Here is a 26,109-nt window from a genome sequence, read left to right on the forward strand (position 1 = left end):
GTACGGCGGAAGGACCCGAGCGTGCGAGGGCCCGTACGCCGTACGACCGAGGTTCGCAAAAACCGTATCAGGGCCGTAAAGGTTTTATCATATACCTTATGGAATGATAAATGTGTAATCAAAATATCGTGCAAAGATTTGGAGATAGAAAAATTCATGCAATGTCAAACATTTATCGCCATTTTTGTACATTTTTCGGAAAAGCGATGGCCGTATCCCCGTCGCGTATTGATATTACATAATGGCGTCATTTGTTTACCTGTTGAACTTGTAGAGCAATGTACGTATAACAGTGTTCGAAATAACACCTGTCCGGCAGTCCGAGACTGTTGTTTTTCTGCAGGACTTGTAATTTAAAAATAAAAAAGTTACCAGTCCGGCGGACAGGTTAACTTTAGCGGTGGGAGTCTTCTTTAAAACTATGTCTGCTTTTTTTTCTCCGGGCTCCCATTCAAATTTTATGGCAAGACAGTTTTCTTTCCCGTAAATTCATCCTACTCAACAGCGCATAACAAAAATCCTTAGGCACATAAAAGTAATCGCAGTATCAGGACTGGTAAGTTTTTGGCAGGACAGGCAACTTTTTGAAGTTACCAGTCCTGGTGACTGGTTGATATTTTCCACAAATTTCGAACACTGCGTATAACAACAAAGAATGAGACGTAATAAATCGAGGTGTAAGAAGAACGGCGTGGTGTAACTTATCTACACCACATTGACCAAGATGATTTAGAAATAAAAGAAACAACTGAAAGTGTGGACTCGACATCATACCTAGACGTATTTTTTAAAATTAGACAAAATACACTATATACTAAGCTGTATAACAAGAGAGACGATTTCAATTTTGAAATCATAAACTTTCCCTTTTTGACAAGCAATATACCATCATCTCCAGCTTATTGTGTGCATATTTCACAACTCCTTAGATACAGTAGAGCATGCAATTCATATGAAGACTTTCGAGTTAGACACAGCCTATTAGCTCGAAAGTTAGTGAGGCAAGGATTCTCAGAAAGTAGATTAGTGAAATTATTTAAGAAGTTCTATGGTAGATACGGTGATGTTGTATCAAAATATGACCTGTCTGTTTCTCGAATGATGAGTGACAGCATACCAAATTTTGACTCACAAAAGTAATTTGGTGAATTCAACAAATAACAATGGATTTGTCGCTTTGGGTCAATCTTGACGGGTGCAACTAGCTGGCAGGGTACGCTTACCCATTCCGGACACCTTGTACCACCACTATTTCGTGGTTCAAGATTACCCCATGGCCTTTGTCATTTTCGATATATTCCTTGGACCTAGTAAATTTCATCGTTACCTTGAATGATAATGATTATTGGACCTGATTTGATGTGACGGTCTATTATCGTAAATTTCATTTCACCGGCAGAGAGATGCCATCATCAGTAAAAAGCTCGATTGAAAGAAATATTGTGTCACGTCTATAATTTTTTGACGATTTCGCGATGAAATGACCCTGTAGACCTATAAGCTTACATAAAGCTGGGCGACGGCTAGGCTTAGCTTATCTGTCGCATGATCGCTCTTGATCTAGTTATATCCAGTTCACTTTCAAATCTATCAAAGATGCAGACGTCATTAATAATGTGCTTAGTCAACACTGGATTTTAATATCAACCCTGAGAAAAATCACCCGATTTCGCTAACTTCAGCCAGGCTGTCGCCCGTACGATCAGAACGGAGGAGACATTCGAATCTCGCCGTGGCTTTATTTACGAATGGAACGTTTCCTGATGCGGCAACGCATGTAGTAAACAGAATGAAGCTTGTTCTGAAATGCACGCGCTTGCCTTTATTTGGGCAAAGTGTGCCTGGGCGAGATACTTAGAGGTTATTTGAGCAATAAAGCACACCTAGCGATGGTATACCATGAGATTTTGACCAGTTCACGACATATATGCACGAGCAATAGAGAGTGCATATATGAAGTGAAATGGTAAAAATCGAGTGGTATACCGTTGCTGGGTGTGATTTATTGCTATATCATAACAGTATATTGAAATTTTGGCGTGCAACGTCATAAACGGATTTTTGCTCACGCTGAGAGCACGCGCTTATGCCAGCCGTGGTTTATCGCCAATATACCACGGTTCTTTTCACGTCTCGACCAATCAGATCGCTGTATTTGCACCATCAATATACTGGTATGATATAATAGTAAATATATCATAAGATGTGCGTTTGGACTACCTTATTACTTGCGTCATTTATCGTGAACCCATGATACAGATTTCCTTCTTGGTCTTGTCTTGGCAAATTATATATAATTTTTCCTACGTGTGTGATCTGAAACAAAATACAGAGACATAAACGCATGGAATCAAAGCATGTTCCGTGTAAATATCAATAGTTGTGATATAACCGAGGTTATGACGGTATTGTCGGTTATTTGGTAGCGTGTCAGGGCCGGCAAGGCTGGTATTGCAATGATAAAGGGATGTAAAGACGACTGGAAACAGTGAGTACTATATAATCAAAGATGCTACTTTATTACACTAAGCTCTAAGCTACGTACATAGAGTGATGGTAAGCTGGAGACTGGCTTGAGTACACGTGGGCTAAGAGAGATATACATGCCCTCATGAATAGTAATGACAGCTCATGAATAATAATCACATGACACTACGTCACATTAGTATTCCAGTCAAGATGAGTCCTGTAGATAGACAACAGGATCACAAGCCTTATTCGCTTTATGGAACTCAAAATGCACATCTCGAATTGTTTTATGTTTGTTCCGCTAATTGGCGTCATAAAATGAAAATTACGATATAACTTTGCCGACATACACGTGATGGCTCGTGTCTCGAAATCCAAATTGAGTCAAAAGTGTATAAAATGATATCCTAATTATTTCAGTATTATTTTCTTGTGTCAGTATCTAGGTCTTAAAATTCATATAGGCTCCTTTCTGATCTTAATCGATGCGAGTGCAAGCAATATAAGCATTGCAAATATATTAAACATCTCACCTCCGACAAGTGAACAATGCCTTCATCATGCCAGCTGATGTCAGTGCAGCCCTGTGGAACTATAATTGTAAAGACTAAATGAGTGAGTTACATTTAATATTGCGTTGCCAAAACATTTCATATGTTGTACGTCATAACACAGCATAAATCCAACAGTTCTGTCGCCCACCTGTATCGCTTATTTGATGATGTTTATACTGGTTTGGTGAGTATGGCAGAGGCTGTTTTTAGAGTAAATAAGGAAGTGCAATAAACTTAAGAGATACTAATAAAACACAAAGTTACGACTTAATGTATGGATGAATGAATGTATGTAAGGATTAATAGAAGGATGATCAAACGAACGAATAGTTGGAAAAATTAATAAAGTAATGAACATTTAGGTTGAATATGCCCTTGGTGCAGATATTCGGCTTTTCAAAGTCTTTCATGATCAACTGCTTGTTCGGGCTAATTTTAAAGTTCTATCAGAGTGAGAAAATTCTCACCGTCATCGAAAAAAAACTGGATTTTCCCCATCGAGTTGACATAAGGCCCCATAGACTTAACATAGGGATGTCGGCTATTTTTATTTCAAATATCGGTAAATGTTAAGTGATCCTGTCACTTTCAAGGTGCACACTGCCTTAAACAAAATAACGAATAAATGAATGCATGAATGAACGAATGAATGAATGAATGCATTCATGAATGAAATGTTGAATTGCAGAGAGCTGAATAGATCGTCCCGTTCGAAGATTAAATGCTCTGTTTTCTGAACCCATGCTTAGTGAGTTCCATCGTCTCTATATATAAACATTTAAATTGGAATTCTCATCATTATAGCTTTGCATAGAAATCACCCTAACATAACAAGTGTGGCCTTTGTTTATTTGTGAACACGCGGGAGATTGCGTGGGACGCAGCGAGGATGTTAGGTACTCTATAAAAAAGTTTGATTGAGAGGATATTTCCAAAGAGGGTCGACTTATTGGTATGAGAAAGAATAAAGCAGCCGACAGTTTTGAAACATTTTGAAAACGTTTTGGAGATCTTTAGTTTTTTTTGCTTTGAAATGGACAATTTGTTCAAACATTCCAAAAATACGGCCCGGGCAACTTTTCTGTCAACAGGGATTAACAAGTATAATCAATCGATATTATTCTATCAGCCGGCAAGATCTTGCACTACATGAAATTTTAGATTACATTCTATTCCTCGTTTTTTTTATTTTGTCAGGCTGAACAGAGAATCAGGACTTGAAAATTTACTACAATAAAAAATAAGAGGGTATAAAATGATGAAGTGATCATGAAATCGAACTTGCATCGAATTCATTCAGAAGCAAGAGAAAACTACGCGTTTGATTGCTCTGCTGTTGATTTCATAGGAAGAGATTCATCAAAAAGGATTGTCAGCACCATGTAAAGGCGGGGCATTGACGTTCTCTCGTCACGGTCATTCGTGTTTTGAACCACGGACGGAAAAACCGACACAAATCTTTTACCACAACAGCAGCTGAATAGTGTAGGAAGGGGGCAGAAAAGTTATGACGCAGCCGTTGAAAGATAAACCCGGAAAAATATGTAAAAAGAAACGCAGTCACTGAAATGCAAGATTTATAAAATACCGCAGCCCGATGAGTTGAGATGGAACATCTCACATGAGTTGGGGGGAGGGGGTGGCTTGCACAGGACGGAGGCGAGTGTTTCAACTCAGTCCATGCATTGTGTGTGATTTTCTCACGTCCCTTTAGTATTCAAAAAAATAGCAGACTTTCGTATTCCATTTATGAAAATACAGTCGTTAACGATGCCTCTTTTCCATTCTACTTAAATCCTTCGAAAAATGTGTTCAGCAGTTAGGGAGTGGACATAAAATAACAGGGCCAATGTTTTTTAAATGAACGCGATTGGAACTAATTTGGGAGAATAAGATATTCATATTTTTCAAATTTCTCAAAAGTGTTAGATGCCGTATAGCTAAATTATGCAATATTACTAATTACTCAAAAAAACAAGTGTTTAATGTAAAAAGAGAAGTAGATAAGCTTATATTTGCAGATTAAATCGACATTACTTCGCCATCCAATTATCCCAAATTAGTTCCAATCGTGTTAATGATGCCGTGCGAAAAATAGTGACCCTCCAAAAGTGTTTGCGAGAAAAACAAGTGATTCTCATGCACAAAAGCAGTGACCCCGTGTTTGTCATAGGCTATATTAATAATATTTTAATTGATTTATAACTTACCATTTGACCGTTGAACTTTAAGCGAAAACGTTTTAGCCTACAAGTAATTTCTTGTATGCAAGGTTTTAGCATAAAATTCAATTAAAAAAAGATCCCATTTCACGATAAATAAATCTATCAACTACTTGCTGTACAGTTGACTATTCAAAATCGAAAGAGACAATAGCTTATATGTTTACCTTCATTTATAGTTTGACTTGTAAGTGTAGAGAGAGCACTATTATTGTTCGTCAAGAAACTTATTATAGCCTAAGAGTCACCATTGTTTAATTGTTTAACCTAAGAATACCATAGGAAGCGAATTAAATTATTGTGAAATTCCTGTTTCATATGTGTTGTCAACATCTCTACTTTTCAGACACATTATTCTGATCATCACATTTTATTAGTTGTCAGACACTTATGAAAGTACAGATTTAGTTAGTTTAGTATTGTAAAAAAAACTATTCATAGTTTTCTCATAGACTGCCATGTATAGTGAATCAGCTTTTTCGGTGAAATTCCAAAATCAATTTTTTGTGTACATATGCACTTGAAACTACCCCAGGCTATTCTAATTAAGTACATTTATATCAATTATCAAATGTATATTTGCAGAGATATTGCTAGCTATATATTTTATATATTTTAGACTACTATGTATCGTCAATCAACAATTTCGAAGAAATCCAAACATCAAATCTTCTTTCATACACATGCACCCTTTCTTTATCTGCCTTTTCAAGCGAAGTACTTTCACATAAATTATAAAACGCCATAAAGGTACAGATATAGATTGTTCTTTGGGGCGAAATTATTAGTAGTTTGCCCAACAGATTCCCATATATTATTTTGGAAGAAGCAATATATCGGCCACATCTTGACTTCTGATAGTTGCGCAAAAACCCTCCCCAAAGACATATGTGAAATTTAATGATCCTTGCGCAAAAATGCTTTCGCGAAAAATTGCCACCTACCCCCGTTAAAACACCGGCCTTCCCTCCCTGTGTATTATGTCCGGTCCTTAATTTTCATCAAACACTGTGCAAAACATGCTTAAAAATTTTCCTCTAAATGTTACTCATATAACAACATTACGTTAACTTATATCTTTTACGATATAGCTATAAAAATGACCACATCCCATCGTACTTTGGTGTAATTTTCATGTATTTGTCACTTGAAATATGGCAGAGTACAAAAACCACTTCACTTTAAAGTGTGCCGTCTGCATAAAAAGTGAAGTGACTGCGCGAACAAGCGCCCGTGTGTTGTCGATGAATTTAAAATTTACGTCGATTCCACCCTTAGTCACACCATTAGTTGTATAACTGAGAACTGGAAACAAAAGCTGAGTGACAGGAGTATCAGTCCGTTTGTTGTATGCACAAAGGACCAGGAGGTAGGTCACCTGACAAACAGAAATTTGAAAGGGAAACTAGTGACGTCATGGTTGGGGAAATCCCCTCGTCAGTCCCGTGTAACCTCGAAAGGGTCAAGGAGCGGACGCAAGGCATGCGCTGATAAAAGAAATCACTAACGCAAATCCGTTTCTTAACGACCAGAAGAATTTTAACCTCATACAGGGACGGTTATCCCCCGGAATAGTTCGTGTTTGCTCTGTCACGGTAACGACACAATTTGAGTTACTCAGGAGGAAGTTCGTTTTAAGTGTCGAGCATTTGTTTTATCATATGTGCTGGGCCAATAATAGTTACATTTATATTAACTCTACTATCATCCACGAGTCCATGGCAATGTAGCCATAAAAACAATGTTCGGCCTTGACCTCACTAAAATTCTTTAGTCGTTCCGTCATAATGGCAACCGATGCATCAACATCTCGCCACCACTCTTGGTCAACGCCCCTCAAAACACCTATGGCTAAGCCGAAAAATTGTGTTTTCGATAACAGTCCTCCGAAAATCAGTATAGCTGGGGGAGATTTTTTTCCTATTTTTATTATTAAATACGGTACAATATAGAGTATAGACTCGACATGTTTTGAAAATGTGAAAAAGTGTCTGGAGTCGATCGGGTACCTGGTAACAAGCATATTTTTATTGACCTAATAAATCATCGTGTTCACACGACCAACGACAACACAGTAGTGATAGATAAAACATGGACAGTAGCAGCGAGATGGTATGAACTTGCCAATACAACCCACTGTATACAATTTGCAATTCATTCTTGTCGATAACTGAGTTCTAGTGTCCATACTAAATTTGAGTCGTCAACACTCAAATTGGACATTACACTCAGTCACTTGAGTTGATAAGATGATCACTGAGTATTTCAGCACGAACTAAGGAGCAGACCGGGAGACTTTATTTTTGACAAGAGATCATTTTATGAACAAATATAATAGAACCGGAAAATCTAAAAGTTATTACAAATGAGCTTTCAAACAAATACAGACCAGGAAATACTTGCCCGCCGGATTACCCTACGGAGGTTAATGTTTGACAAGCAGGTGAAACTTAAAACTTACCAGTCGGATAATAATTTGATATAATTTCACTTTTGGTTTCTTTAAATCACGGTGGCTGTGTACTGAACATGCAGTATGGGGACATCAGTTAACCTGACAGACTCATTCCACGAATTTCTTTCATTACTAAACGGGTTATCAAAATATACTTTCATTTGCGGTGCAATTTGCACTTTTGCTTCGAATGATGGTGAACAACAAGTTCCATGATACCATGGTACACCTTGAATAATGATGAATGATCAGTCGTTACTCACCGCCACAAATTGATAGTTGGATATGACACAACACTGCTATGACCGAGAGTTTTGCCGCTGATACTTTGCCAGTCGGTGTCGACGTCATGGCGTACAGAGTTGAAACAACATTCACAACCTTACGGCTGAGCAGCGAGTCGCAGTCGCAAATATTTAGCTTACAGGTCCCAGAACGCAAGTCTTGTGATAAAACCAAATAAATGCGATGGAATGTCACAGATTTACCATGAGGTTCGCATTACGGCTGTCTGGTGCTGCATTGTAGTGGCTACTCTTTTGACTGTAGATGTGTTGCTGATCAGGTGAAATGTGATCTGAGCAGGAAAAGCTTTATTTTGGAACGTTTCATATCCGGGTTGTGAATGGCGCTTTTCACTGTTCAATAAAGAACAGAAGGCGCTTTTCACTGTTCAATAAAGAACAGAACTAGCGAAGGTACTGGCACCACCTTCAACTAACACACTTCTACTCTTGTTTTAGGGGAATGCAAATTATTTCCACGACTTGTTTTCCAACCTTTCTCTGACTTCAAGTACCATCAATAAAATAGTTTGTTCTGACATCGCAACAGGCAATTTAAACTAAACAACAAAAAGTTATAAGCGTGGTCACAAGAAAGCAAACGAAATATATCATCGACCAGATTAATCCTGAGGGCTAGACTAAGTGCTTTGTATAATTGTATAACACCATGTTAGAACGTTTGACATTTATTTGATTTTCGACACGTTCAAATTAATGATCTGAGGGGTAACTTCAGTTTCGTATCAACTAGGTAATTCATATTCCTTTGATCGTATTCCAAAAGTCCACATGTCCATACTCAAAGTCAAATTTCTTGCCCGCGAAAATTGGATATTACCCCAGAAAAGCTTACCCAGCAACCTATCGTTTGGTGATTGGGTGAATGGATGAAATGACTACATAAGGGTGTAGGACATCCGTGAAACATTATTGCCTCACATTCGGGCAGATAATATCGAAACGTTGCCTGCCTGAGCAAATCGCGTGCTGTATACCCTGTATATTTTTTATATTAACTGTCTATCTGTCAGGCAAGCGTAAAATTCCATGTGACAGAATTTACCTGCCCAGATAGGTGTGCAGGGACTTCCCTTTTTGCCGGATGTCATGATGCGGTGCAATGACTCACTCATCAATACGTTTGGCACACGGGCATTGCGTGATGATCATCATATCGGACCATGACGGTCTAGCAAATCGCCGAACGGCAAATATCAGTCATCACAATAGGGCGGGGCAATTACACTATTATAGGTTAGGTGACTCACAATGAGTTGAAGTAAATCATGCAGGTTTAGGTCATGTTTTGTTCGCATTATGTCTAATGTATGAAAGTGAATGCAGTCTTAAAGCAAAAGCTTGTGATCACCTCATTGATGCTGTGTCAACCTGGGAGACAGTCACATTAGGTGTTCATTATCTTCCGGTTTGGCGATTTTCTTATCAAGATAGATTCGGTACTGGATAATGCGCACTGGCCTCCGCTTCTTTAGCGATCAAATTTAGGACACTCTTAATAAACAAAATGTAATTTTCGTTCGTATGTAAGTTGATTCTCGATGTTAGATTGCAAAATAGGTAGATTACACGACTCGGGACTCTTTGACTTTTCAGTTAACGTTTGTATTTCTTGGGCTTGAACCTGCGTTTCTCGGTACCCCATTGCCTTTGTCATTTTGATATATTCCTTGGGCTTGGTAAATTTCATAGTTACCTTGAATGGTAATTATTATTGGACCTGATTTGATGTCTTTAGCCAAGGAAAGTAGAAGCGAGAAGCAGTAAGAAATATGCATTATATCATGCAAACGTTTTTGCAAAGAAATCACAATGCTTGAAATTTCTTCAAGAAATACCACTATTTAATAACATACAGTAATTACATTTAACAGAATACAAAATTATTGAGAGGGTAAAAGTCAAATCTGAATAAAGTGACGTACTAATCAATGGGTTAAAGTTCTGCTATACACATGGAAATATGTTCTTTGAAAGCAAAACCGTGAATATGCATGTCTAGCTCTCTTTCAATCAATCTCTGGCTATATACCCGATTGGAACTAATTTTGGATAAGTGGATGGTGAAGTAATGTCATTTCAATCTGCAAATGTAAGATCATCTCTTTTTAAATAAAAGATCCAATTATCCCAAATTAGTTCCAATCGTGTTAATTTTGAAGTAATTTATATAATACATATATACATACATACATACATACATATATATATATATATATATATATATATATATATATATATATATATGTATGTATATACATATATATCGAAGTATATAAATGTCCTAATGGGAAATTACAGTGCTCGATGCTAAGAAGAGCGTTATAAATAAACAGATTACTGCAAGTACAAAGTAATGAAATCTATTACTTAAGTTTCATGCATCCTGCAATCGTCAGATAGAAGTGAAAGGATTCCTAGCTCGACACTCTTATATATTATTTGGACGGCCCAATCCTCAGAATGTCCATTGCTTTGAGATTTTACAAACTGACTCTTTCTTTATATGTTCGCCTTCCTTCACACGATGCTGACAAGAGTTCCTCGAACATTCCATTTATTAAGGTTACCTTTATTTAAGTCGGTTGTATGATGCACTACCAAAATATTCAACAATAGAGCGCATGGTGCCAAATAAATTCTTCTCACCAGTCTTCGATTTCAAATTGTTCAGGAACAATATCATTGAAGAATCTCTGCAATTTGTAACATTTTAGGAACTTCAATAAATGATCTTTATACACAAGTTTGCTTACGACATCTTTGCAAAGATCTGTTTTCTATCTGTCTTCCTGTCGTTTGTCTCCTTTTCAAGCCATAAATCAATTTCTCATCCAACCAACTCACAAATCCGGATGCCAATCTATCTATCCATCTGTATTACAGTCTTTGTGTTTATCATTTGCTTTCAGAAACCTGGTTCCCCGGATATTTGAGAGACATTTCCAAGATACTTGATATTTGAAAGCTATGTTTTCCAACTATAACTTACCTCGTAGAGTCTTGACAACTCTTCCAATTCATTGGTCAGTTCTCTTGCATTTGGTCTTGCAATCGGCTTCAATTGCCAACATCTCAACATTATATTGTACCTGTATAACAATGGTATGGGAATAATAGAATCAGTGATTGAAAACTATCAAAAGCAAAACGATAAGCAATCGAAATTTACTATGATGATCGAACTACGTTGCATATTGAAACCAAATAGATAATAGATGTTCTGGCCAATAATGAAAAAACACTATCGAAACAAAAAACGAGCGAAACAAACACATAATCCTACATATTGCACGTACTAGTGAAGCAAAGTTTTTGCCCAACATGCATACATGATACAAGCTATCGACATCGTTTCATACGTTCATACTCCCTAGATCGTCATAATGAAATGAATACGTCAGCATTATTATAATAAATGTTGAAGTTTTCCGAGTTACTTTTTTAGAGCTAACTTTTCACTCCCATCAATTAAATATTTTCTCTCTATAAAAATAGTATAGCGCTTTTTGTTGTCAGCACAAAAGTTCACAGGAGAAACAAAGTATTATGTACCTAATCATAGCATATTAAATTTACTTACAAACTGTTCGTGCATCTTTCCGATTGATAAAGTCTTTGTCTATCGAGGAAGAATGTAGTCATTTCACTCGTCGGAACATTTGTAAACGGCGTTTCCCCTGTGTAAATCAATATAAGTAGACTTTACTTTTGAATGAAAGCTTTAGAAATTGTTCACTTGTAGATTGCGATTCAACCGGTTACAAGAATGACTGAATACTATCATGAGGAATGATCTACTGACACTATTTAAAGTTTTCGGCGTATTGAATTCAAAGATATTACAGCAATTTTACTTTGTTACTCAAAGGACGTACCGTTTTCCTATTTTTGCTCAAAATTGACGTACCTAAAGTAGCAATTTCCCACAGCAAGACTCCATATGACCAGCTGGCAGAAAATTAAAATGAAATCAATAAAAGGCAGGACAAAAGTAAACTCTTGAATTTGTATAATACCATTCTCACTTTTAATTATTAATCAACGACTGAACTTATTGACTAATTAAAATTTCCTTGAAACATGACATTTGCTTAGTCAGTGTTCTTTGTTGTTTCTATTACAGTGACAAACTATGTAGGTACATTTATATCTGTGTTTTGGTTACGGTCAAGGGTTTTTAGGAAATGCCTACTCATACATTTTAAGAAACACTTCGCAGGTAGTATATTGCTTGATTGTGTCGAGTACACTGTGTCGCTAGGCAAACATGCATGGTTCGATAACGATTTTGTTCTCGATAAAGTGTCTACTGTTATTGAATATGACAATTTTATAATTTACTTACATATCACCCTTTGTGTCATACACTCCACCCTGCAGGAACTCCGGTGGCGTCCATTTCAAGGGTAGCGGACCATGGATTGGTGACTGTAGGACAACCAGTATTATTCCATTTCTTTTACTCTCATAATGAAAATTCACAGCATACCGTCGGTGTGTTTATACGAAAAATTCATGTACCTTATCAGCTTTGCTTTTCTAAGACATTCAATAATGTTATTGCAATCACCTTTTTCAATTACATTTGGTTGAAAATGAACCTAGACTATATTTATGCTTGAAGTATTGTCTGTGCTTTAAAAGAGTAAGACGTCTATTGCTAATTGAACACTGTTAGCATAGAAATATATAAAGTTACAATTACCCAGAGGTCTTTACAATATTGTCCTGTCTCATAGATATCCCGACTCAAACCAAAATCACCAATTTTGGCCACGTAGTCTTCCATTATAAGAACATTTCTACAAGCAATGTCACGATGAATGAACTGAAAGAAAAATACATCGCTTTGGTCAATTACATTTCTTAGTTAATATATTCATGAATGTCATACTCGCGACGGAGTATCCTACATAGTACAAATTAGGGTGATGTGCAAATTATGGCAATATAATCTACTAAACCGAGTCCTATGCGATTCTAAAACATTCATTATATGCGCGCTGAAATTTTCTTGAGAATATACAATGCCACTTAATCTTGATAGTTTACTATTGGAATTTGATACTTAACAAACCTTGTTTTCTTCCATGTGTTGCAAAGCTAACGTTATATCCCTTGCCATTCCTAGAAGCCTCTCTTCCTCAGGACGCGTGATACCTCTGTTTCGCAATTCTCGTACATAATTAAGTAGGTCACCTCGTGCCGCATACTCGACAATTATGTACTTCGGGTCTACATCGGCAAATGGTTGATGAAACGAATGCGCAAACAACAACAACAACAACAAATATTTACAACAATTGAAATATGACTGCATGCAACAGTTAGGAAAAGTGAAGTAGACAGTGATTGTTACGGCTCACGAAACTTCATATTACATTTACGACAAGTTTGATATGCAAAGGAATCGTGTGCAGGTTGATTATTTTATGATTTAATCACGATAAACCATAGCGATGATAAGAGTACCAAGCATAAATATTCCCTCCCTTGGCATAAAGCTATTTGTCGTTAATAATGGTTTCATCGCGTTATTAGAAACTGATGGTGTGCTTTTTTCCCTAGCCACAGTCATAAACACTGAATTTGTAATCCACTTCTACCCGAAGAAACTTCTACCCGAACAAATTGAAAGGCTTACCGCCAGATACAACGATTCCAAGAAGGTAAATTATATTTGGGTGACCTTGCAGTTTCTTCAAACAGGCAATCTCATGACAAAAGTCTCGGTATGATATCGGAAGATAGTGTCGTAGTTCTTGTAAATGTCAAGAAATAATACTTGATATAACGTTACGGAGTAAAATGCATTGCACGTTTTGGATCAATGTAACCATTTCTTATCGGAAAGACACGTTTTATTTATCCTGTTGTAATATCAGACATAGCAAGTTTTGAAATCATTTTTCACAGCAAGGTTTACAGGCCATAGTCTATTTCAACTTATTATTACATGACTTCTTAGGACAGAATCCCAAGCCATTTACATGTACACGTATGAGTCTTCTGTATAATGAATGCATAGATAGTCGCTCTTGTAGCAATTTGCAGTATTTTGTATCGATATAATATAGATAGGTCCTGATTTACTAACTTACGATCCACACCCACCCACCCACACATACACCCACACACATACATACATACATACATACATACATACATACATACATACATATATATATATATATATATATATATATATATATATATATATATATATATATATATATATATATATATATATATAATATATTATATGTCACTGTGGGGTGACATTTGGTAGTGGTCTATGGGTACCTCATCAAGTGATTTGGTTCGCCTGTTGGATGAGTGATAAAATATACAAACGACCTGGTGGGCCGCTGTGTTATGTAGAGAATGACTACTTGTGACATATGTGTTGATGGAGTTGGTGGAAATCTTTGAAAGTTCATTTCATGAAGGCTTGACAAAAATGTCTAAATAGCTGCAAAAATCGCGATTGAAGATATCGTCATAATATGAACATATCGCATTAAGATCCCTGAGAACATATCAATCAAAGCTATGGGTATTTTTTGAGAAACATTTTTTCACCAAAAAGCACAAAAAATGCCAAAAAATACAAAATTACAGATTTCATTAAAGTTTCAGTATATCATATTAAAGGCCCAATAGCTGTATATTTTAGCATTATTATTTTGATTTTACATCCAAACTAAAACAACTTCGTGGGAATGCACTCATTGAGAGGTGTTTATACAAGTAGAATAATACGCTGAGACTGCATGTGCAATTTTGAGCAAGATAAATGATAAATAATTTCCCAAACGTGAAATGGCGCCCTCATGCAAATAAAGCAAAACCGCTGTAGGCCGTTCATATATGCCTTGAAATCTTCACAGAAACGTAAGCGTAGACAAATACAATGCATAGTGCTGAATGATTTCCACTGGGACATCATAAGCTTTGTTTTCTTTGTAATATTACCAGTTTTAAAAAATGGCTGGAAATCAAAATAAAGGTAAAAATTTAAATTTACTTGTCCAATTTTTCAGTAGTAAAGGACTATGTCCTTAAATTTGGAGAATTTAAAGAAATAAACCAGAGAAAATGTAAAGCCTTTTTCAGGTCATCAAATTCCAAGAGTTACAGCTACAGGGGCTTTAAGAAAACCCCTAGGAACCTGTGTACCAAATACCAATTTACTCCAAAAATACAAAATTGCAGATTTCATCATAAATCCACTATATCACATTTAGTTTTTTGGTCGCAACCTGTTTACCAAATATCAAAGTTATCAGACAATTTTTTGGACCAAAATATTCTTGTCCAAAAATCTCAAAAATTGCCCAAAAATACAAAATTGAAGATTTCATCATAATTTGAATATATTACGTTTTGATTATCCCTATGAACCTGGATACGAAATATCAAAGTTATCAGACAAGCAGTTTGGGTGAAATAAATTTTTCACCAAAAAAGACAAATATTGTCCTAAAATACAAATTTGCATATTTCTTCACAATTTGAACAAAATTGAAATATGTCATCCCTTGGGACCTAATTCTAAAACTATCAAAGCTGTCTGACCTGCAGCTTTGAAGAAGACGATTTCTTAAGACTTTTGACCAAAAATAATGAAAATTGCTTTAAAAATACATATTTGAAAATTTTACCCTGATTTTTACAAATCTAACTGAGTTCACTCAAGTGAACTTTATATTCAAGCAATCGGACATGCGGTTTAAAAGAAGATGTTTTGGCCAAAAACAGCAAAAAATGTCCCCAAAATACAAATATGCAAATTTCACCACGATTTGAACAAAGCTAACTGAGGTCATCCCAAGTGAACTCAATATCAAATTTCAAAGCAATCGAACATGCGGTTTCAGAGTAGAAGGCAATTGTTGACGGACGGCGGACCACGGACGGACGACGGAAAATCAGCCTATTTGGTAAGCTCCGCGTCGCTGACAGCGGAGCTAAACACAGAAAAACAAATCGTTAAAAATTCAAGACTAAATGAGTATGTTTTGCAAAACGTACTTGTCATCAATGATTTTAAGGCAGCCGTTACAGTTCCATCTCTTCTCTGAAGTTCTGCCAATTCTATCCTTCCGAACTCACCGAATCCTATCTCCTTCTGCACCTTTATGTCTTTCCGTTTGAGTATCCACTCTTCCAGATCCGGATGTTCTCTCAATAGTTCCTATTGTCACAAAGAATCGTAGTCATACCAACATGTGCAACACAGAGTCCATTTGAATCGAACGGCTACTCTTGACTCCATCCGTGCACCTTGCTTGTGGCAATGGCATTATCCATTCTAATTAATGCGACAATGACGCTTTTAAAACAGTACTGAGATCTGAACCTACCTCTACGTAGCTGTCGAATTCCGTATCGACGATTGTTTTGAACCCCTGTCGATGCCTTCTCAAACCGTGGGCAAGACATACCAAGCAGGCAAATAAAGCTATTGCAGCGCTAGCAATACCAATGACAGCAAACAAGAAGATGTCAAATGAATATCCCGTTGAATCTGAAAGCAAGAGAAATGTTCACAGCGTCAAATCTTCACTGAACACACGTCAAATGGCAACCAAGGTGATGTAAACGAACATCGCATAAGTCGTCGTCGTATTCATTATCATCCTGTTACTACCACCACTACTACCATCATAATCATCATCATCATTATCATCATCATAATCATCATCATCATCATCACTGTCGTCGTCGTCGCCATCGTCGTCGTTGTCATTATCATGTTCCTTGTCGCGCCTCCGCCATAATTACGATCTTGGAATACCTATTGCAAGTATAAATTGTATTTTTTGTAATAAATCTGCAATGATATCTTACAGCTGAATTTCTTTTAAAATTATATTAAAGGACATATCCGGCTACGAGAAAGTCTTAAACTCAATCAAAACTCGATTAAAGCACACCGGTGCGTACAATGTATTGACAGTGATCGCTACCCGCCGTTATTTACCTGCTTGAGTGAGTGACAAAAAATGTCGAGATAAAGAGAAAAGCTTGACGTTGGGATCGTCGTCAGCCGGCAAAACTTCGACTCTCGTGAAGCTAGTGATTAACCCTTTGAGGGCTGTAATTTTTTTCCCACCAAAATTTTAGTGCAACATTTTACCAATGTTATGAATTTTTCTGCAATTACTTTGATTATTTTGGACCAAAAGGATGTCACATTTCATTGGCTAAAAATTTTATCAAAATTTTGTAAAACCTCTAAAAACATTGACTCTGGTACATTGTATGAAGGTAACAAAACTGACTTTGGCGCTCGAAGGTGTGAAACTGTTAACCGTTCTTGAGGAACGATCACTAAACGATCAGTGTTGGTAAAAACTTCTAAAGTGCATAATGGACTGAGGTATTCATTACCTGCTTGGAATCTACTTCCCTCACAACGGCAAAGTCCAGTAGTCTCTTCACAGACGAAATGTTGTTCTTCGTAGCATTCACATTTCGAGTCACAGTACTTTCCACAGGTCGCTTCCTTACAAGTACATGTGCCATCCTTTGTATCACATGTGGAGTTGTTCTCACAAATACACTGAGAAGCACAATCATTTCCATACCACCCTGGCAAACACCCTTAAATAAAAATGACACGCTAAGAGTATTTATAATGTTGTATTCTGCTATACTGCGAGTATCAGCTTGTAGACCTGTTTGTACAAATTTTCACTCAGAAGTTGTTAATCCTATTTAGCGATTTTAATAGTATTCGACAACATATGTACTCTCTCGATTGGAAAGTTTGAATTCGATACAAGTCTCCTTCCGTAATTGCTAAAATGAGACTGTTGTGTTTGACTCATTAGCTGTCAGTTTGCTTTGTGTTTCAACATGCTCTGTCTTCGTTTGCGTATTCAATCACTTCGCTTAGCAGGCAGAGGCAAACTAGGCGCTGATTGCTAGTGATACACAACTCTCATAATTAAACTTGAACTATAACTTTCACGACGTACTTTTGTAGCTAGACAATGGCAAATCGAACTAATGGAGTACTGAGAAATTAAACATTCTGAAAGGCGGGGCTCACACTTGAGATGTTATTAAGGAACTAAGAAGAAGACTGTTTTGCTTAAGACGGGAGCATTCAGCACAGTGTTGTTGATGATAAGAGACGTCAATGAGCTTTCAAAGATTTGAGGTGTCGAATAACGACAGTAAGCTACCTTCATTGCAATAGGTGCCCATCCAACCTGCTCGACATATGCAGCCTCGATGTCGATCACATATGGCTTCATTCTCACAGGCGCAAGGTAAATCACAATTTTCACCATAGTAGTTTTCATGGCAACCTGGGAAGAATTGTTCATGAACGGTACACTGTTATTCGGATTGGTGCAACTACAATTCTTGAGTGGTTTATAGACAGACTTACAAGAGGATATGCAGAAAATTAGATATTATACAGAAAGATATATTATATCAAAAGAAACGTCAATGAATCCATAGAGAGAATGGAGAAAGAATGGATACCTATTATGCAAACCAAAAACGCAAACATATGGCATCAGTCGCCTAGCTGAGAGGCCACAGACAGAACCACTCGGCTAAATCTCCACTCCCAAAAAAGAGTAGTTCAAAAGCTGAAGTCCTGAAACTTTTAGCTGGTGATGAGACAGATCTTGAAACCAAAGTTCATGATGAGGTGGAAAATTGTACCAGTGAAGGCAAAATTGCATTTTACAACTTGTTTACGTTGGACTAAAAACAAAAATGCGAATTATTAAAATTGAATCTGATAATAAGATCATAGAGGGCGACGTTTCCAACGTTGCTTAAATTGTCCTTTGCTGTTTTCATTATCAATATGTATGTCATATCTACATCTCGTGTTTACCAGATTGCATCAAAAATAATTCTCTTTTCTACCTTGTGAAAGGGAAACGTGCGTATATGTTCTTGGTTTTAATTTCGACAAGTGTTGGTAGTTGTTTAGGGGTTTGCGTGATTGCGTTCGTGTGTGCATCATTAATAATCAATTGTCATCGGTCAATGTTTGTTTTACCCGTTACATAAACGAATCCTTTGATCTCTACAGACAGGCGGAGCTGCTGGTTTTGACATCTCGTCAGAAGAAAATTTGATATTACCACTAACAAATTGCGTAAAGCTTGGCGGAAACACCAACGCTCCATACTCGGTACAGTAGAAGTCATGGAAATAAGCCACATCAAAATTTCTTCAGTTTCTGATACCGAAAAGCAAATTGCCGTGTGCAATTTGTATAATATGGTAGTTTGCTACGATGTCCCGTGTTCCAAATACATTTCGTACTTTTTATCATTTCAGCAAATGTTCCTTTACAATATTTCGTCCGATGTTTTCTATTTGTATTCTTTATCGTGCAAAAAAGAGTGAACTTGAAACACTTATCGCTATTGATAAGTGAACAATTGTTCGTGTAATCTCCCACTATTACTCCATGTTATGTAGCAATAACGAGCGAATACTTTAATGATGTAAGGTTTAATGTTACGTACACTTATAAAATCAGGATTAAAAGTACTCTGAGTGATTAGTAATTCAGGATTTAAAGTGATCTGAATAGTCGATATATAAAAAAGTACAAAAGGTCGGCCAAGTAATTGCACGCACCTCTATGCCACCATGGCCAAATATTGTCCATGTGTATTTATAAATGATATAGCGATACGTGCTTGATTTAAATAGTCGTTGGTTCTGAGACTCTGAAACACTATGATTTGTCTTTATCCATCTTTAGGATTGAAATTTTCCCCTTCATCTGGCTACCAAGAAGAACTGGGCGTCAGCTGTGTCTTTTTTGCTCAAACATGAAGCTAACGTCGAGCTTTCCAACAAGGTAAACAATTCCGTTCGTACAAGTGTTCAGACCAATCTAGCACGCCATGCGTAATGTACACTGCTCTAAGAAGTCCGTGACGTAGACTTGAGGTTTTAATCTTTTAAACAGTAGATTTCAAGAATAACGAACATGCACATGACAAAAAATTTGTCTTGCAAGAAAAGTGCGAAATTTTGTTCTCCATGTTGATAAACGTGCTTATAAAAGACCATTTTTCCAACCAAAATGTGAGCGATGTGTTTGCCCTGTAGACTGATGAATATTAATATAAACATCTTTACCTTCATGCTTTTGCTAGAATGGAAAAACACCTTTACAAATTGCCGTTGATGCACGGAATTCAGAAATAATAGATCTGCTTATGGACCATGGTAAAAAGAGATGAAACAGTCTTAGCCGACAAAGTAAGGACAGAAGCCTGCTAGAGTCAGGGCAGTCGCTCTCTGTTAAAGGCTTTGCGTAACTGTCGATGGTTTTTTCCACTATTTTGTTCTGTATGTCAATCGTAAGTTTTTGCTCTACCCCCCAAATTATGTTGAAACACGTCGTATTATTTAGCTTTGAAACACAGCATTTATATATGAGAAACGCATTGTTATTGTTTACATATGTATTCTAGTCCTGACAGAATTCAATTGTCAACAATTACAGGCTGAATTGGCAAGCTGAATACTATGGCTGTCAACATGCTGTGTAGAGTAAACTGTATTTTAAATTAAAACAAATGCTGGGAAGATAATCAGAAGTTATAATAGTCACTGGCCAAAGTTGTCATTTTCTCCTTGTGGAATTCTGACATACATCACCTTAGAAACGAGTTTATTCGTTTGTTTGTTTGTTCTGCCTCTCTTTCCTAATTGGGGATCATTCTCTAACTTATAAGCGAAACGTGCATGAAGTGACTGCCAATTTGTTTCATATCGTTTAAACTTCTCTGCATAGTTCCAGAAAAAATCCTCGTCTGTAAATGGTAAACAGATAATCTTCTTCGCTTCAGAATGTTTTCAGATTTGTCATTTATTGTTTTCATAAAAATTACAAATCAGTGTTTTTTCCGCACTTTCAACCTGAAATTGATGACAAAGTTAAAAATCTTGCATTTGATATCGCAGACTGACCGATTTTTCCGACAATATCTCAAAAACTGGTGCAAACAGTCTGATGTCTTGTTTCGAAAATACTACAAGTAACGCGTTATTTGTAGACTATATTGTACCTGTTCTATTTGCAGGTGGCAATTTGAGAATATGGAACCAGGATCCTGTATTGCCCTGGTTGCAGTGTCAGTTACCATCCTAGACATAACATCATCATACATTTAAGTGAAGTGTATGTCTCAAGACTTGACATGACGTAGGCTACGAATGCGGGGTCAGACTTAACTGAGGGACACTGAATCGAACGACTCTGAGAACAGAAATGACGAGAGTCAGTTCGTAGTGAAAATACTGTCCTTTGTCTGACAGTATTCGCACTACAGATTAGAGTGAATGACAATGTTATCAGTGCAGAATACGGTGAAGGACATCGTTTTCACCATATAGTGAAGGACAGAGATTTCTGTGCAAAATAGAGCGAAGGACAATGCTATTATGGTGATAATACTGCCCTGCATCTTATCCTCCGCTGAAAATGTTGTCCTTCGCTTAATTATGTACATAAAATACTTATTCTCAACTTACTTTGGTTTTAAAATTTGTGTTCTTCCTTTACTATCCTTCGCTGTCCCTGCCCCTCTTACGTTTACGCTCATTGTATAACGTACGAAACAGGCAGGGGCTCGTGATGCGCCGTTAGCCCGATGCTGTATACGTATAACAAACCCTGCGGTATGTCAAGCTAACAAAGGACCACCAAAATACACCCATCCAAATTTTCAACCACCCGTTTCTGAGATGGATTACACTCAAATCATGCAATAAACCAATTCCTCTATTCGTTGTTCGTCCGCATGTGTAAAGTGTAATAGATGTAATTTTTATACTCTAACAATAAGCTTTACATTTTGAGTACCGCTGAAATACTCTCACACGGCACGCAGAACAAATCTTCCTACAATATTTAGTTCAACAATCGACACAACATTTCTTATGATTGTTACGTGCAGAGAAAACGAACAAAAGGGTGAACTCAGCAGTTTACGTTTAAACAAAATTTATTACGAAAATAAAACTAATTGCTAAGTCAGGGATAGAGTACAAGCTTTAAAAGTGTACAGACTACTTATCTCAGCTGGGACGGCAAAGCTCCAGTCTCAGAGTTGTAACAGTCAGTCGAATGAATGAACAGTCCTTTGGCTTGCAGGCTTGAAGCTGCACAAAGTCCACCGTATAAATCCAGCGTTGGCAGTGAAGGTCTTGATAAGTCTTGAGAATGACTACTGCTGGGTTTCCAAACACATGTAGTAACACACAAGAGACACGATCCCAAAAGTCTGACTGGAAGCTGTGCACGTCCCTTTTATACACATGTGCTTACATAAGAGCCTATAAGAACAGTCTAGAACCTTTATTGACATGCTAATTACTGTTCTAAAATTATCTCTCTTACACAACTAATCAACTTTCCAGAACATTCCAAACATGACTAATTGAATTCAAGGTTGTGAGGTCATTAAGGGCAGTGACCTTGAGAATGTTCTAGACTAATTGGACTCAGGTCATGATGAGTGTGGGGGAAATGACCTAAATAACATAATGCATACTCCCATTTTAGTTTAAAGCTTTGACAAGACGAGTGTCATCGAGTCTTATTCATTATTTCCTTAATTTGCGTTTGGATCGCTTTCTCTCACCCAAGGATTGTCATGTGCGACACCTAGGCTCTGTAGTACGAATACTTGGGTGTAAATGTTGTCACAAGGCCACAATAAGTTATCAGTGATTGAGGTTTTCTTGAAAACGATAAATTTATTCAAAAAGAGTGGCAAATAAAACAAATCAACATAACTGTGAATGTGTCGAGAGAGAAAAAAAGAAAAAGTGCCAAGCAACTAGTCTGAAAAAATTAGACCACCAGAAGAAGAGAAAGAAACATATCAATAAAGTCGTATCATATCGTTCAAGATGCATCCTTCTGCTTCAAGTCTTACAAGGCTTGAAAACGTCGGGATAAAATCATCGGCTTTGTTCATCTTCTGATAAGTGAAATTTGTATTTATCCATGAAAAAAGGAATCATTTGAGTTGTATAACATAGGATTGGAGGGTTACTTTAACCCCATCGAGAGCAGCTGAATTTCTTATATTCCATACTGTGTATTTTACAAAGGAAGTGATACAGTGTATAATGTCTGATCTCACATTGTTATCGTCTTCAATTCCTGCAATTGCTATAATCTTTCGATATTGGTATCCTTATCAAAATTATATTTTCTGACAAAGAAAGAATTGCATTTCTGCTGGAGTTATTTATTTATTTATTTATTTATTTAATTATTTCGAACTCAAACACAGATATGATACAGTGAAAACCCATATACATCCGCACTTACAGGAGTATTTTAGTTAAAAATCAAATAACATGACGTTACAGGACAAGAAAGCCAGCTAAAGAGTGAAAAAGAGAGAAGTTAAGACACGCAAATAATATGTGCTCAAGGGCTTCTTTTTGGCCACAAATGTGGCATTTGCCATCACTTGAATTAAAGTTTTGCCATGCTTCACCGTAATAAGCCTTTGTGGAATATCTTCAAATTTAAATCGGTCACTGAACTGCTAACAATTCTTGTAGAATCAAAACGACGAAATAAAGTACTTTTATCTTTGTCGGTGATAATAAGTTTCTGGCCCAAATTTGACCAATTTGACCTTTTGACTTCATGCCATTTCCTATAAACTAATTTGCAATATAAAGTGACTTGGTTTTGATATCACTGTATGTCAGACCATGATTCTCTAAGTCTAGAATATCATAAGTGAAGCTTTTACTTTTTGCAATTATTTCCCATTGTTCAAGCCAGTAGCTTGTTATCATCCAAGATATCTTTTAGGAAGAGGACACTTCCTTCATTCTTTATGTTATCATTGTACCAAAGAACGTCATTAAGAAGATTGTGTTTTGATGTTTGTGAATTCACTCTTGTAAGTCTTAGCGACTTTCACCCAATATAGGTTTAGTATGATTTCGGTCAGAAAACAAGATTTTTAACATTTTTGACCGAAATTTGTGAAAATTGCCCCAAAACAAACCTTTGCATGTATCTGCACGACTTGATTATATCTTACGAGTAGGGCTCTTATCCCTAGGAACCTGCACAACGAAATTTAATCTCACGAGCATTTTCGGAAAAATGAGTTTCAACAAGGAAAACAAAGAAAATTGCCCCCGAACATACTAAAATGCACATTTCATCAAGATTTCATCAAATACGGCCAAGTTTTGTAGAAAATTAGGTTTTGTTACAAGTTGGTTAAATTTTGTTACAAATAGGGTTGATTGTTACAAATAGGGTTGACACGTCAACCCTATTTGTAACAATCAACCCAATTTGTAACAAAAGTTAACCCCATATAGGTTTAGTATGATTTCGGTCAGAAAGCAAGATTTTTAACCGAAAATGGTGAAAATTGCCCCAAAACAAACCTTTGGCATGTATCTGCACGACTTGATTATATCTTACGAGTAGGGCTCTTATCCCTAGGAACCTGCACAACGAAATTTAATCTCACGAGCATTTTCGGAAAAATGAGTTTCAACAAGGAAAACAAAGAAAATTGCCCCCGAACATACTAATATGTATATTTCATCAAGATTTCATCAATACGGCCAAGTTTCTTGAAATTTAGGTTTTGTTACAAATAGGGTTGATTGTTACAAATAGGGTTGACATGTCACCCCTATTTGTAACAATCAACCCAATTTGTAACAAAAGCAGTTTCGGAAAAATGAGTTTTGACAAGGAAAAAAAAAGAAAATTGCCCTCAAACATACAAATATGCATATTTTATTAATATTTCAACATATACGGCAAAATTTTTTTAAAATTAAATTTTGTTACAAATAGGGTTGATTGTTACAAATAGGGTTGACACGTCAACCCTATTTGTAACAATCAACCCAATTTGTAACAAAAGTTAACCCCATATAGGTTTAGTATGATTTCGGTCAGAAAACAAGATTTTTAACATTTTTGACCGAAATTGGTGAAAATTGCCCCAAAACAAACCTATCTGCACAACTCGATTATATCTTACGAGTAGGCCTCTTATACTAGGCAACCTGCACAACGAAAGTTAATCTAACGAGCATTTTCGGAAAAAATGAGTTTCGACAAGGAAAAAATAAAAATAGCCAAAACATACTAATATGCACATTTCATCAAGATTTCATCAAATACGGCCAAGTTTTGTAGAAAATTAGGTTTTGTTTCAAGTTGGTTAAATTTTGTTACAAATAGGGTTGATTGTTACAAATAGGGTTGACACGTCAACCCTATTTGTAACAATCAACCCAATTTGTAACAAAAGTTAACCCCATATAGGTTTAGTATGATTCCGGTCAGAAAACAAGATTTTTAACATTTTTGACCGAAAATGGTGAAAATTGCCCCAAAACAAACCTTTGGCATGTATCTGCACGACTTGATTATATCTTACGAGTAGGGCTCTTATCCCTAGGAACCTGCACAACGAAATTTAATCTCACGAGCATTTTCGGAAAAATGAGTTTCAACAAGGAAAAAATAAAAATTGCCCAAAACATACTAATATGCACATTTCATCAAGATTTCATCAAATACGGCCAAGTTTTGTAGAAAATTAGGTTTTGTTTCAAGTTGGTTAAATTTTGTTACAAATAGGGTTGATTGTTACAAATAGGGTTGACACGTCAACCCTATTTGTAACAATCAACCCAATTTGTAACAAAAGTTAACCCCATATAGGTTTAGTATGATTTCGGTCAGAAAACAAGATTTTTAACATTTTTGACCGAAAATGGTGAAAATTGCCCCAAAACAAACCTTTGGCATGTATCTGCACGACTTGATTATATCTTACGAGTAGGGCTCTTATCCCTAGGAACCTGCACAACGAAATTTAATCTCACGAGCATTTTCGGAAAAATGAGTTTCAACAAGGAAAACAAAGAAAATTGCCCCCGAACATACTAATATGTATATTTCATCAAGCTTTCATCAAATACGGCCAAGTTTCTTTGAAATTTAGGTTTGTTACAAATAGGGTTGATTGTTACAAATAGGGTTGACACATGTCAACCCTATTTGTAACAATCAACCCAATTTGTAA

At 36.5% G+C, this 26,109-nt stretch overlaps 2 protein-coding genes across 5 annotated transcripts in view; both read right to left on the reverse strand.

Moving 5' to 3' along the window:
• LOC139141146 (uncharacterized) overlaps positions 1 to 26,109 on the reverse strand; it is a 164,196-nt gene that overhangs the window by 74,555 nt on the left and 63,532 nt on the right. Inside the window, exons 1-3 of one of the 3 annotated variants that reach the window (XM_070710751.1) lie at positions 7,964 to 8,274; positions 3,003 to 3,061; positions 2,221 to 2,316 (exon numbers count right to left, since the gene is read on the reverse strand). The exons of the other annotated variants lie outside the window; for them this stretch is intronic. Of the exons in view, the coding sequence (XP_070566852.1) occupies positions 2,221 to 2,316; positions 3,003 to 3,061; positions 7,964 to 8,051 (243 nt within the window). The 5' untranslated portion in view covers positions 8,052 to 8,274. Of the gene's footprint in view, positions 1 to 2,220; positions 2,317 to 3,002; positions 3,062 to 7,963; positions 8,275 to 26,109 lie in introns of those variants that run through there. 3 annotated transcript variants of the gene reach the window in all.
• On the reverse strand, positions 10,285 to 18,881 carry LOC139141148 (insulin-like growth factor 1 receptor). 2 transcript variants are annotated; one of them, XM_070710754.1, is made up of 12 exons: positions 18,205 to 18,881; positions 17,405 to 17,617; positions 16,375 to 16,538; positions 16,043 to 16,205; positions 13,653 to 13,769; positions 13,086 to 13,243; positions 12,714 to 12,836; positions 12,354 to 12,436; positions 11,916 to 11,956; positions 11,589 to 11,685; positions 10,998 to 11,097; positions 10,285 to 10,701 (listed from the first exon to the last, which is right to left on the reverse strand). In XM_070710754.1, the coding sequence occupies exons 1-12, from the start codon at positions 18,224 to 18,226 to the stop codon at positions 10,651 to 10,653; spliced, it is 1,332 nt and encodes a 443-aa protein (XP_070566855.1). In that variant the 5' UTR covers positions 18,227 to 18,881; the 3' UTR covers positions 10,285 to 10,650. The 2 variants fall into 2 exon arrangements, with proteins under 2 accessions (XP_070566855.1, XP_070566856.1); XM_070710755.1 differs by lacking the exons at positions 10,285 to 10,701; positions 10,998 to 11,097; positions 11,916 to 11,956 and having other exon boundaries at positions 11,588 to 11,685; positions 18,205 to 18,628.

The sequence above is a fragment of the Ptychodera flava genome, chromosome 9 (genome assembly GCF_041260155.1).
Source record: "Ptychodera flava strain L36383 chromosome 9, AS_Pfla_20210202, whole genome shotgun sequence".
NCBI classification, from domain to species: domain Eukaryota; kingdom Metazoa; phylum Hemichordata; class Enteropneusta; family Ptychoderidae; genus Ptychodera; species Ptychodera flava.

Bases quoted from the DNA above. Each gene is read 5' to 3' on its own strand.
- LOC139141148 (XM_070710754.1), bottom strand. From the start codon at position 18,226: ATGGGCACCTATTGCAATGAAG. The intron at 12,437-12,713 runs GTAATTGTAACT...GTTGTCCTACAG, and splicing joins AATATTGTAAAGACCTCTGG to TCACCAATCCATGGTCCGCT. The intron at 11,957-12,353 runs GTAAGTAAATTA...ATTTTCTGCCAG, and splicing joins TATGACACAAAGGGTGATAT to CTGGTCATATGGAGTCTTGC.